This window comes from Chironomus tepperi, unplaced genomic scaffold (genome assembly GCF_022539635.2).
Source record: "Chironomus tepperi strain 1889 unplaced genomic scaffold, CSIRO-AGI_Ctep_v1 contig_293, whole genome shotgun sequence".
Taxonomy (NCBI): Eukaryota; Metazoa; Arthropoda; class Insecta; order Diptera; family Chironomidae; genus Chironomus; species Chironomus tepperi.
The window spans coordinates 104,023-116,300 of NW_027226415.1; the positions used below are offsets into that span (position 1 = coordinate 104,023).

At 32.5% G+C, this 12,278-nt stretch overlaps 3 protein-coding genes across 4 annotated transcripts; 1 reads left to right on the forward strand and 2 right to left on the reverse strand.

The window, feature by feature from the left end:
• The first annotated feature begins 132 nt into the window (after nucleotides 1-132).
• Nucleotides 133-2,057, forward strand: LOC139092100 (carboxypeptidase B-like). Its single transcript, XM_070642387.1, has 3 exons — nucleotides 133-221; nucleotides 785-1,792; nucleotides 1,856-2,057. The coding sequence occupies exons 1-3, from the start codon at nucleotides 133-135 to the stop codon at nucleotides 2,055-2,057; spliced, it is 1,299 nt and encodes a 432-aa protein (XP_070498488.1).
• A 241-nt stretch (nucleotides 2,058-2,298) lies between these two features.
• On the reverse strand, nucleotides 2,299-5,583 carry LOC139092102 (hexamerin-1.1-like). The gene is made up of 2 exons (XM_070642388.1): nucleotides 3,372-5,583; nucleotides 2,299-3,308 (listed from the first exon to the last, which is right to left on the reverse strand). Exons 1-2 carry the CDS (start codon nucleotides 5,581-5,583, stop codon nucleotides 2,299-2,301), a joined length of 3,222 nt encoding a protein of 1,073 aa, XP_070498489.1.
• Nucleotides 5,584-7,483: 1,900 nt separating this feature from the next.
• On the reverse strand, nucleotides 7,484-12,050 carry LOC139092086 (lymphotoxin beta receptor inhibitor-like). Of its 2 annotated transcripts, none has more exons than XM_070642368.1 (5): nucleotides 11,762-12,047; nucleotides 11,446-11,622; nucleotides 11,236-11,384; nucleotides 11,011-11,159; nucleotides 7,484-7,737 (listed from the first exon to the last, which is right to left on the reverse strand). In XM_070642368.1, exons 1-5 carry the CDS (start codon nucleotides 11,852-11,854, stop codon nucleotides 7,577-7,579), a joined length of 729 nt encoding a protein of 242 aa, XP_070498469.1. In that variant the 5' UTR covers nucleotides 11,855-12,047; the 3' UTR covers nucleotides 7,484-7,576. The 2 variants fall into 2 exon arrangements, with proteins under 2 accessions (XP_070498469.1, XP_070498467.1); XM_070642366.1 differs by lacking the exon at nucleotides 7,484-7,737 and adding an exon at nucleotides 8,751-9,666 and having other exon boundaries at nucleotides 11,762-12,050.
• Nucleotides 12,051-12,278: the final 228 nt, after the last annotated feature.

Consider the following 12,278-nt stretch of genomic DNA (forward strand, 5'->3'; position numbering starts at 1 on the left):
AATACAATGAAAATTTTCTGCTTCATATTTTAATTGAGTTCCAGAACAGATTGAAAACTTTCCGCAATAAGTGAATAAAATTCGCTTACTTATTTTACTTTATAACAGCATTTACGATTGAGGTTCTTTGCAATGACTGCCTTTATCAAACATTTAATCACATTGCTTATATTTGTGACACTTTCATGTGAGGCAAGACACGAGATAGGAAGCTGTGATAAGTAAGTATAAATTACAACTGATTTCTTAGAAATATATTCCGATCAGCACGGACAGATACGGCAAATCTCATATTTTGCCCTTAAAAATGAGTCAATATCAGCTATCATGTAGCCGTCAAGCGTAATTGCTGCTGTTGCTGTTAAGAAGGCGATGCTGCGTGACCTTGACGGCTACGTTGTGCCACAAAGAACACAAATGAAGAAAACAACACCTATTAAGGTAGGACCTTTTAGGGTTCCAATAAAGCTTTTTTACTAAAACTAAATGGAAGTCACATGGGAAACGTTTCCTTATGGCTGTCAAATTTAGATGACTTCCATTTAGTGTTAATAATATTGATTCCCGAACAGATAAGTATGCTCACAAAATTGAGTATACTTAATTATATTGATTGAATATACTCATGAATGTCCTAATTAAGCTGAGTATGCTCATTGTCTGTTAGGGATTTAGAAGAACCATGAAGGTCCGTGATTTTCATTTGTGTTGCTCGGGTCATTTCAATCCAAAAATGGAATAAAACATGTAATATCAAAATCTAATTATAATCAATTATTTACAGTGAATTAACATATAAAGTTACAATTCAAAACAAGCAGGAGTTCAGATTTTATGAAGATCTAAAACGAAGATCCGATGATTACGATGTGATCATCGATAGACCAATCAGGAAGTTCAACGATACTTTCATTTTCCGCTCAAAAGATTGTATGATACCAAAAGTTGTAAATCTTTTGAAAAGGCATCAGATTAGCTTGTATAAAATCGAGAATTCACCAAAATTGCAGCGGAACTGGATACCAGTAACACGATTAAGCAAGCAAAATTACTTCAGTTTTGATGTGATTAACACGCAATACCTTAACAATGAGGATATTAATAAATATGGATATACTCTTGCGGAGAAGATAATCAGCATGTATCCTAGACTTGATGTTAGATATACCACTGAAGGCTATACCTATGAAGGTCTACCAATCAATTCAATATCAATTGGATATAAAGGCAAACAAAATCCAGTTGTCGTAATTGATGCTGGTATTCATGCACGTGAATGGCATTCACGAAATTTAGCTTTGAATATTCTTTATCAGTTAGGAAAGGAAGCAGATCTTGGTGTTAATGGATTATTGTACAATATTTCATTCATTATAATACCAAATCTTAATCCTGATGGATATAGATACAGTTGTCACTATGATAAGGATTGGAGGAAAAATCGACGTCCAGTTTACTATGGTTGCTATGGTGTTGATGGTAACAGAAATTATGATATTGAATGGTCACTTGGAGAACAAGAGAAGAATCCTTGTGAACCCATTTATAAAGGACTCGAGCCATTTTCGGAAGCAGAAACACAAATTGTTAGGAATATTTTGACAAAATATCAAGATCAATGCTTCCTGTACATATCAATTCATACATTTGGCAATAAGATCATTTATCCTCCTGGATATTCAACACAACCACATCCAAGAAAACGTTATCTTCACAGAGTTGCGACTGCTGGTGTGAAGGCTGTGCGTGCAAGAACAGGAACACGATTTAGTGCTGATCAATCTGGAACTGGGTATTAATTTTATGTCAATTCTTTGTGAAATTTTGTTGCTAATTTTATTTTTGTTCCTTCAAGTCTATATGTTGCTGCTGGTGGAAGTGATGACTATGCGATGGACGTGTTAGGAATTCCTTTTGCATACACTTTTGAAAGTGGATTAGAAGAACTTGGATTCATAGTTCCACCAAAATATCTTAAGAAAACTAACCTTGAAGGATGGATTGCAATTAAGGCAATGATAAAGGAAGCTTATTACATGAGAAATCTTAAGTATTAAGTATCTAGAGGTGAGGATGATTAAGCATGAATAAACAAATTTAATTTATGATAATTTTTAAATGATTTATTTTTTTGGGTTTGCATCATCAATAGATTATAACAAGTAACAAAATCATTAATGATACAAATTTTTCAAATCTTGCAGCTTAAAAGTCTAATTTGATTCCTCACTTTTAGGAATCGCCAATGTCGTCATAACTTTGAGAGAGAAAATGGCTTTTGGACTTAATTCCGATCAGTTAGTCTTTGTGGAATACAGTGACATCTTGGAAGTACATGTTGTCAACAACAAATCCATTAAAATCAATGATATTGCGATCGAATGGGAAGCCCATTGCACGATTGTCAAGAATTCCATTTCCATTTCCAATGTATTTGTTACCATCATTGCAGTTATAGATCTTCATGCCTTGATGGTTGCACCAGGACATGTTTTTGTTGTTGTTTTTGTTCATGCCATTCCAGTTCTGGTTGTTGTACATACTTTTCATCATGTTCTTAAAGTCATCTTTGTTGTTCCTGTTTTTCATTTGTCCTTTATTTCCATTCATCATGTTCATGAATGTCTTCATGTCTTTATATTTTTTTTTGTTTCTGTTTGTATTTCTGTAGTTCCAGCCATGTCCATACATATCATTAGATTCGTTTGATTCACTGCTGCTGCTTGATGAGCTTGAACTGCTTGATGAGCTGGATGAGTCAGCATTGTTCATATTATTAGTGCTGTCCTTGTTGAATTTATTCCAGTTATTGTCATTAATCAAGTTGACATTATTCTGATTTGTGCTGTCCAAGTCGTTGACTGTAACAAACATTGTGAAATCTTGTCCACCGACTGTTCCTTTTGGTAAGAGTAAGCGATGTGGGAATCCTTGATTGTTATTGTTTGTGTCGTAATTGACATTGAAGAGATTCTTGTTATTGCTATTGCATTTTTGGTTATTTCCTTTCATCATGTTCATGCTACGATCCATCAATTGCTGGAATGTCAATGGATTATCAACAACATTCTTGAAGTCAATTGAATTTCTGCGGATTGTGTTTTGTCCTTGATTCAATTTTACAACAAATTGATCAAGTTCAACGAAGTTCTTGCGATTATCATTCAATTGCTGTTTGTTATTGATTCTTGGTCCAAGGAATATTCTCACAATGCCTAGTTGATTCTTATTTGATTTAATATTCATTTGGACTTGGAATTGTTTGGTATCCATAAGACGTTGACGTACAAATATCTGGAAGCCATTACCTAAGTACATATAATAGAGAAAATCAATAGGGCATCAGTTCCAAAAATAAAAGAAATTCCTACCTTTATTGTTGTTATTGCCCATAATGTATTTGTACATGTTGAGTTGATTATTCCAGGTCATTCCTTGTTGCTTGTTCATCTTTTGGTAAATTTTGTTCTTGTTATGATTATTTTTGTTGTATCGTCCATGACTTAGTGCTCCGAAGTTTGATTCATTACTTTCGCTGCTTGAGCTTGAGGAACTGCTTGATGAGCTGCTGCTGGAACTAGATGAGCTACTTGAACTTGTCGTATCCTTATTGTATTTATTCTTCTTATTATATTTGTTGTTGTTTTGATTCATGCCTTGTTGCCAGTTCTTGTTGTTATTATTGTGGCTGTTTTTCTGCATCATCTGTTTGATAAAGTTCTCTCGGTTTTGATTATTGCCATTATTTTCATCGGATTCACTTTGACTGTTTGATTCACTTGAGCTATCGGAATCACTTGAATCATTGGAATTGTCGTTGTTCTTATTTTTGTTGTTACTAGCTTTACACATCTGAATGACATTACCATTAAAGCCATTTGTAACATCAGCATCAAAATAATCAAATTTGGTTTGCAGCTTTGTGACTTTAACATTATCAATTTGAACTCCATTAAAGTTCAAGTCATTCTTATTGTAGGACACTAACTTATTTTGGTATTTGTTGACAATATCTGTGACACGTTTCATGATTTGCCAGAAGACTGGATCACGCATTGTTGTCTCGTGATTACTCATGACTGTTGTTGTGAAGCGATTATCAGTACGATCACCATTTTGGACATAATTTCCACCTAATAACAAACGCATGTACATTTCCAAATTACGGAAGTATTGTTGATTGACACTATTTGTATTTTGTTGCAGCATATCACCAAGAATGTTAATTCCATCTTTATCAAACAAATTGACCTTCTTTCCATCATTTGTCTGAACGAATCCTTGATCTATAGCTTGATTGAATCTTTGCTCAAAGTCTCGAACCATTTGAGTCAATTTTCCATTTTGGTCAGTATTCAATTGATAGTTGTTCTGACGATTCTCGACTTGAAGTCCATTTGTGAGTTGCAAGTTTGAGAAGACTCCATTGTCAATTGTTCCATCAAGATTAATAGCCTTAACATTATCCATGCCATTTGACAATCGTTCAAGATTGAAACGAGCCAAGAGTTGCTGCATTTGGTAGACATAACGTTCACCACGACGATTGATCTTATCCTTCATTTGACGTCCATTGACCATTTGATTGTTGTGTTGTTGGAATGTCTCCTTATTGTTATTATTATTGTACATTTGATTGTCATTGTTAATACGTGAGTTGTCCATTCGTGTAAAGAAGTAATGATTGTTCAATCCAATGTCTTCTGTAAAGTAGTTCATCTGATCTTCACCATTATTGTTGAACTTGTTACCTTGATTCTGTTGACGCATGTTGTTGTTGATCATATTCTTAATGTCTTTATTATAGCCGCGTGTATTTTGCATGTTATTGAATGTTGTGTACTGTTGCTGTTTCATGATATTCTGTGCTACTTTCTTCAATGTATTCCAGCTAATGATCTTAGTTTGAATCATATTCAAGTCATTATCATCATCATTTTGACTGCCCAACATTCCATTTGTAAAGTTTTGCATGACAACAACTTGATTATTCTTAAAATCCATATTTCCATTAAGAGCCATGTTGATTGCCGTTGTCATTACATCTCCAGTGAAGAATTGTGTTGGAAGGACTTCATAGGCTGGTGGCAGGACAATGTTATTCATGAATTGATTATGCTGTACGAGAAGAGTCATCAAGTACCAGAATTGATATTCATTGATGTTTTGACGGCACCAAATGAGATTCTTTGCGACTGTATTCCAATTGGTCATCGTGTCGAAGAAGTCAAAGAGGACTTTAGTGGAATAAATGTTTTGTTCATCCAACATTGAGAATGGTTGATTACGTCTTGCAAACCACCCATCTTGATACAATGTCATCATTGTGAAAACCTTATTCAAATTCTTGTAGTCATTCTGATTCTCCAAATTGATAGTCTGTGAATATTTTTGGAAATCTTTATCACTTGTGTTCTGGTTGATGTCATCCTGCATATGTCGAAGCAAATTCAAGACGAACAATTGACGTTTGGCATCTCTTTGACTCAAATCGTTGCGATTATTACAGTTGTTTCCATTTCCATTGTTGTTGCCAGCTGCCACAACAGCTACAATCAGTAGTATCACAAATATTGTCTTCATACTTAAAGAAAGTTCCTTTAGGTGTTACTGTACCAAATACAAGATTGGTTACTGAATTCTGAGTGCATCTGGTGCTCCTTTTATACTGAAAATTTTAATTAAAATTTTTACATGCTAACAGATAAGAACAGTAGATGCATTCATCTTAATTATCGAAAAATACTTTTGTGCATCTCGTAATTTGTATCATAATGTATATAAAGTCACTTGGAGATAAGGATAATGTTGGATGCATTGATTTTTAATTAATTTGATTTGTTGCTTTTATGATATCATGTAAGGTATTAAAGAGTAATTTTTTTGGTAATTGTATGACATGCGAGATGAAATTGGTGTTTTGGTTATCAATGAGTGACTAGTCAGCTTTAAATTCTTTCCCGAGTGGACACAGCTAGTCAATATCTAGTATTAGACATGTTTCGACTAGCCATTTATCTTGCCAAAAATGTCTTGACAATGTAACGAGACATTAACTAGACTTTAACTAGACATATGGAAAGTTGATTTGTAAAGAAATTTTTATAAAACCATATACTTCACAAGTGCAAGCAGAAATCACAGAAAGAAATTTGTATGAAACCATATACTTCACAAGTGCAATCAGAAATCACTTTTATAAGTGCAATTTTTTTTCTGCACAGTTTTTTAATATATTTATATGCAATGAATGGTGTGCACTTAACGACTTTTGATAAAGTGCATTAGTTAGTTACTATGTGACTTGCCAAAATGTTTTTATGACAGCTTCGAACGTGTAAGTCTGCTTTTTCTAAAATAATTAAATTAACAAATAAATCCATATCCACATAAAAATTTTTTTGTCAAAATCCGTGTACGTTAAACGGTTATGGTTAACTAGACATTAACTAGACATAAGTACTGTACATATGTCTAGTTAAATGGAACGTTCCAAATATGTCATTAGTCGTCCCTATGTCAAGTTCCAAAGGTTAGTTCAATGGTAAGTAACTGGTAATTCAAAGGCTAGTAAATGTCAAGTATTTAACTAGTTACGTGTCCACTCGGGTTTATGTTAACATACAATTTTAGTTTTTTAACAAAAATATTTTAAGCGACAGAAAAAATGTTCGCCTTAAAGTTATGTGATGATGATTTAATGGATTTACTTGGGATTTAACATTAATCAAGGTATTTTGATATAGTCGGATTCAACTTTAAAAATTGTTCCTAGCAAAATATAGTTGAAATTTTTTAATTTAATAAAAATAACTAAATTTATAAATCAATTAAACTTTAATTGTGGTAAATTGAAGATGTAATTGCTTTGGCCAATTTATCCGGTGGTGATACGATACGGTGTGGAATAGATATGGCATAGTGGTATACCTTCCTCGAAACAATGGTATATTTATCAATGGTGCTCACCATACCTTGCCGTATCATATCGTACAACCACCAGTAAATCGTCTCCTGAAACAGAATCTTAAGATTTTTACTCTGCCGTAGGTTGGACTCCGTAAGAGATCTTTTTAAGAAGGAGCTCCAAAAGCTCATTGTTGCAGAACAGTGTTGAAAGAATGTCAGTTCATCGTGCGGAAAGAGAATTTGTACAAAATAAGTGACAGAACCAGCAACAGAGTCAGATGGAAAGCCTTTTGTTGTAACCTAGGTCCATAGTATCCATTGACAGTATCGGTATCGGTATTTTTGTAGAAATCAAGAGGAATCCCTGGATTGGATGTTTAGAAAAGGAAACTGAAGTCCTTAACATTCCAAATTGGCTTAAGTTCTCGAAGGATAGAGCCAGCATTAGATGCTTTCTCGGGAGGTGGGACCACGTTCGTTTCAGCCAAGGAATTAAGTAAGCAATGCATTTAAATTTAGTTACTGTAAAAAATTTCCACATAATAATTTAAAAATTCTCCAAAATTGCATTGCATTGGGTTTTCGACCTAAATCTTTATTAAATTCATAAAATATCCAAAACTTAACATTTTGTTCTGAACTTCAATTTTGACATCATCGGTGCTTCCTACTTCTTGCTGGGTGCAGGAACTGCAGTACTTGAAATGAATTCTGAGTACGTGATAAATCCATCCTTATCCTTATCCATCATATTAATTACAGAATCAATTGCATTCTCAATTTGATCGTCTGTGTAAGCCTCAGATAACTCCTTCTTTCCATCATTTTCTAGATTTTAAAATTTTTGTGATGAAATTTTGATCTAAATTCATAAAAAAATTATTTAAGCTTGCCAACAACCATCACCAAACCTGCATTCGAAAAAGCCTCTTAAATGTCTATGAAATAAAAGTTAATAACCATTTTTTGGATTGGTTTTTTGATGAACAAAAACAATGCTGATAATATACCTCTTTATTCAAATTTCTTCTAAATTAATAAAATAATAAAAAAAATGTTCGCTGAATTTTACAATTTGTTCTTTTTTTTCAAAGTCTCTACTTAGGGTAATGTAAGTAGAAACTAAGATGGTTAAAGTGTAGATTTAGCTAAAATTGATTCTTAAATCAAGATCATGTTCTAGACAAATTTAAGTCTTGAAGTCGTCACTATCGTCAAAATTGTTAAATTTGATAGCTGAGCTTGAATTCGACTCGGATTTTGTACGGAAAAGTCGATTTGAATCGACTTAACTTCATCCAAAATTCGCGTCAATTTCGAGGTCTGCCAGCAAATTTAACATTTTTAGCGATACTGATTTTAAATGGAATCGAGTTGACTTAAGTCGACCATTCTGTACAAAATCCGAATCGATTCGAGATCTGCTCGATAGTAATGTTATTGATCTAGATAATCTAAATAAATTTAGGGATTTAAGTATATTTACGTCATCTTGGTCATACGTATCAATAACATTGACCATCTTAGTCTGATGAAACGATTATATTGACTTGTTAATAGCAAAATATTCGATTCAGTGACAATTTAGGCTATTTAGTACCAAACTATGTGTACGACTGAACTATATTGAAAAAGTAGCAATTGAGCTTTGATTAATATTTGATTCACGTCGAGAGTTTTTGGATTGATTTTGATACATTTGAAAATTAATACATTGGCTCATCCTAAAGTGTAGTTAAGCCACATAAACTGTGATTTTATCTTATAAACTTGAGTTTTCCCACATTTTAGGTATGAAAATGAAGAATCGACCTGCTAAATTACAAAAGTACAACTTTTAATTTCGGTAATTTATCGAATTTTCTTGAATCTGCTGTTATCAACCAGTCGTTGTAAAGCAGAAAAGCAATGAAATTGACTTCAAACTCTGATTCTATTATAATTAAATATCTTTAATAGACATATTGATGACTATAAGATCACCAAAAGACTATTAGATCACATAAAGTAAAGATCCGTTGTTCTTTATTGCCATACAGAACATTAAACAACAAACTAAAAATTTTCCCGCCAAAATGTCTAAGCACATTGAAAATCATTAAAGTGAGATTCTTTAAAAGTCTAAGCTTCATAAAATCGAAACAAATCAATTTTAGCTAAATCTACCCTCCTTATTTGATCCTAGTTAATTCTCTATAATCTTCATTGAGTAAAAAAAGTTTAAAAAAAAACAAAAGAATGAGATTTCTTGGAAAATAAATATAGTTGCGCTTTACAATGGATATTCTTATAGAAATTGTTTCCGTCTTATTATTTTTTTGTGTTTTTGTGATGAAAAAAAAATAGAATTTATGAATGATTTTAAAATTTAGTTCCTCCTTATCCTCCCAAATGTCAACGAAATAAAAGAAGAAGAAAATTAATAAAAAAAAATTAAGCACGACAGAATTTTACATGAAATGGAAGTCAATATGGAATGAACAAAAATAGTCGTCATTATTGATCAAAGACATTTCTTTCAGTCTTTTTTTACTTAGGACATTTTCTTCATCTGTTTTCCACGTTATCTGTTCTGTTGATTTGATGCTGCTGCCTTTTGTTGCGCCCGAATAAATTCAGGATAGTCAATGAATCCATCTTTATTGAGATCATCACTACTTAATATTGGATCAATTAATGTGTTTAGTTCCTCATCGGAAAATATCTTTTCTTCGACATGAGGAACTTGCTGTTGTTCTGGCTGTTTACTTCCTTGTTCTGATTTTATTTCCAATCACCATTATGATGAGGATGTGAGAATGAGTTATTGGATGTTTTTTTACGTCACATTATGATTTGTAGTGAGGAACAAAAAAATTTATGAATAAGCTTTAACGTCACCATAAAAAATAATATTGATTATGTGATTTATTTTGAAGTGGATTGTTGACTTTTATGATTATCTTGTCGTATTTGCTTATTTTTTGAGTTCTTATCAATTTAATAGATTATGAAAATTTTATTGGAATTTCCGGGTATTTCCCTGAATGACTCAATTTAATTTTTGACTATAAACTAGTTTGTCATCAAAGTTTTATGACTTAAAAAGCTGGGAAGCATAAAAATGTTAGTCAAAAATGTCATAATCATGAAAATGCTTTGCGAAATCGTTGTCTAATTGCACAGACAGTAAGATTGAATCCAAGTGACCGATGCTTGAAATGTGGTCGCTTCTTAGCAACCCATTAGCAACAATGTGGACAGAATTGCAGCGTATGTCGATCACTAATCGAATGAATTCATAATTGAATGAAGTTTTAATTTATCAAACGTTAAAACATGCTTGTCGATAACAACGACAGCTGTTTTACTTGTTTTCTTGATAACACACAAACCGATAAAAAGTTGGAATCTTGCTTAATGGTTTCAATGCAAAATGCTGGAATTGTGTTTGAAATATTGTGAAGAATTAAACAAATTAAAGCCAATTCAATCCTACTTGAGCTTTGATCTGATCAATGACCACTTTCTCTTAGATCGGATATGTATGTACACATAGCCAATTGAATTATCTCATTTTGATTCACTAACTCACCCGAATAATACAAGCTGATTAATCGATCCAATATTCACCATCAGGCCGTCGACCATGGTTCCGTATTTAAACCAAATCTGACATCAATTCAGAGTTACGCCCCCTATCAAGCAAAGAGACCGCTCTTAGGTACTGAAGTGGTCTTTCTGTACCATAAAATCATGCACATTGTAGTTTAGGAGCCAGCTTGGACACGATTTTTGATCGATTAACCAATATATGCAATTCGGGTAAAACTCAATTATGAATTTCATTTGAAAAAATCCAAAAAATTTAGTTAAAGAAATATTTTGCAAAATTTTTACAGTGCCAACATTAATTAGTTCGAGTACCAAAGCATAATTAAGTATTTAATATGAAATTAATTTCCGGATTCCTCCACTTGTCTTTAATCAATTTAAAACAAAAATCCTCAATAACTTGAACATCAAATTCAAATATTCCAAGAATAATCCATAATCCACACAATTCACTTCACTAAACCATCCTTAATCATCATAGAAAAAAATTGTCATCAAACTACTCACCATGCCAATGAATCAAACTCTTTATAAGTTCACATCCATCTAATTTATTATTGTTATCAGCATCGTGCATTTTAAAGTAATGGAATTGAAGCTCTTGTTCTGTCATTTTACTTGTATCAATTGGAACTTCCATATGTTCAGCAATGTGACTAAAAGAGACAACAAAAAAAAGTCACACAATTGAAAAAAATGAAAAGAAAAAAAAAATATTTCGAAAGACTTTACTCTTTTTCTTGCATCAGATTGCCTGTGTGTAATACTGGTTGACCATGGCCTCCATGTCCACCATGATCGTCATGATGTGGCTGTTGATGTTGTGGTTGTTGCTGATGAACTTGTTGCTGTTGCTGATGTTGTTGAGGAATATGTTGTTGCTGAAAAAATTAAATTATTAAATTTTTGAACATAACTTTCATTAATTAACACATTGCCTACCTGTTGCTGTTGCTGAATAACATTTCCATATTGATCGACTTGCTGTACTGGCACCTGCTGATTAGGTTGATAATGTTGTGGATTTACATTTGGAGGCAGATGGTGTTGTGGTGGCTGTTGTTGATATTGAGGCGGAGGCGGATGTTGTTGTCCAGGTTGTTGGTATTGTGTTTGTTGCTAAAAATAAACAAGCACAAAATTTTATGTGAACACTTTTTTTTTTGGTACACGTAAGCGATTTTTTATCAAACAACATAAAATTTGTTGATTTTCCGCATTTTGGTTGACAAAAAATAAGGAAATGAATGAAACTCACATATTGACCTGGATTTATTCCAGGAGCAACTCGTTGGGCTATAGTAAGTGACGTTGATAACGATAAAATGCATAATATTGAAACTTTCCACATATTTAAACTTCCTTGTTCGTTTCAGGCTTTAAATTAAAACTTTTTTTTTTGACTAAAATTATTTCCAAGAAATTCTTGATTTTTTAAGTAAATTGTTTGTTCATTTAAAGTCACTCGAAAAATAAATAGACTAAAATTTTCGAGTGATGGAAAAATAATTCCAAAATATCACGATCAAAATATTGGACCGGAACTGTATAAATGTTTCTTTTCGAGGGGGTCAGCTCTGAGAGATGATTACTTTGATGAAATTTATTACGGATATTCCAGTGTGTCTTATGAGTGAAAAAGGTTGAGAGATTCCAAAAATTCGTGATTTATGGAAAATAAAGAATTAATCAAGGATTTATTAAATGAAAAATACATCCTGAAAATTTAGTCAATGACATCAAAGTCTCTCTGATCAAAACATGAACATTATTTT

Coding starts and splice junctions, on each gene's coding strand:
- LOC139092100 (XM_070642387.1), top strand. CDS start 133: ATGACTGCCTTTATCAAACATTTAATCACATTGCTTATATTTGTGACA. Junction 222..784: donor GAGATAGGAAGCTGTGATAA/GTAAGTATAAAT, acceptor AATTATTTACAG/TGAATTAACATATAAAGTTA. Junction 1,793..1,855: donor GCTGATCAATCTGGAACTGG/GTATTAATTTTA, acceptor TGTTCCTTCAAG/TCTATATGTTGCTGCTGGTG.
- LOC139092102 (XM_070642388.1), bottom strand. CDS start 5,583: ATGAAGACAATATTTGTGATACTACTGATTGTAGCTGTTGTGGCAGCT. Junction 3,309..3,371: donor GGGCAATAACAACAATAAAG/GTAGGAATTTCT, acceptor ATATGTACTTAG/GTAATGGCTTCCAGATATTT.
- LOC139092086 (XM_070642366.1), bottom strand. CDS start 11,854: ATGTGGAAAGTTTCAATATTATGCATTTTATCGTTATCAACGTCACTT. Junction 11,623..11,761: donor GAATAAATCCAGGTCAATAT/GTGAGTTTCATT, acceptor GTTTATTTTTAG/CAACAAACACAATACCAACA. Junction 11,160..11,235: donor AATCTGATGCAAGAAAAAGA/GTAAAGTCTTTC, acceptor TGTCTCTTTTAG/TCACATTGCTGAACATATGG.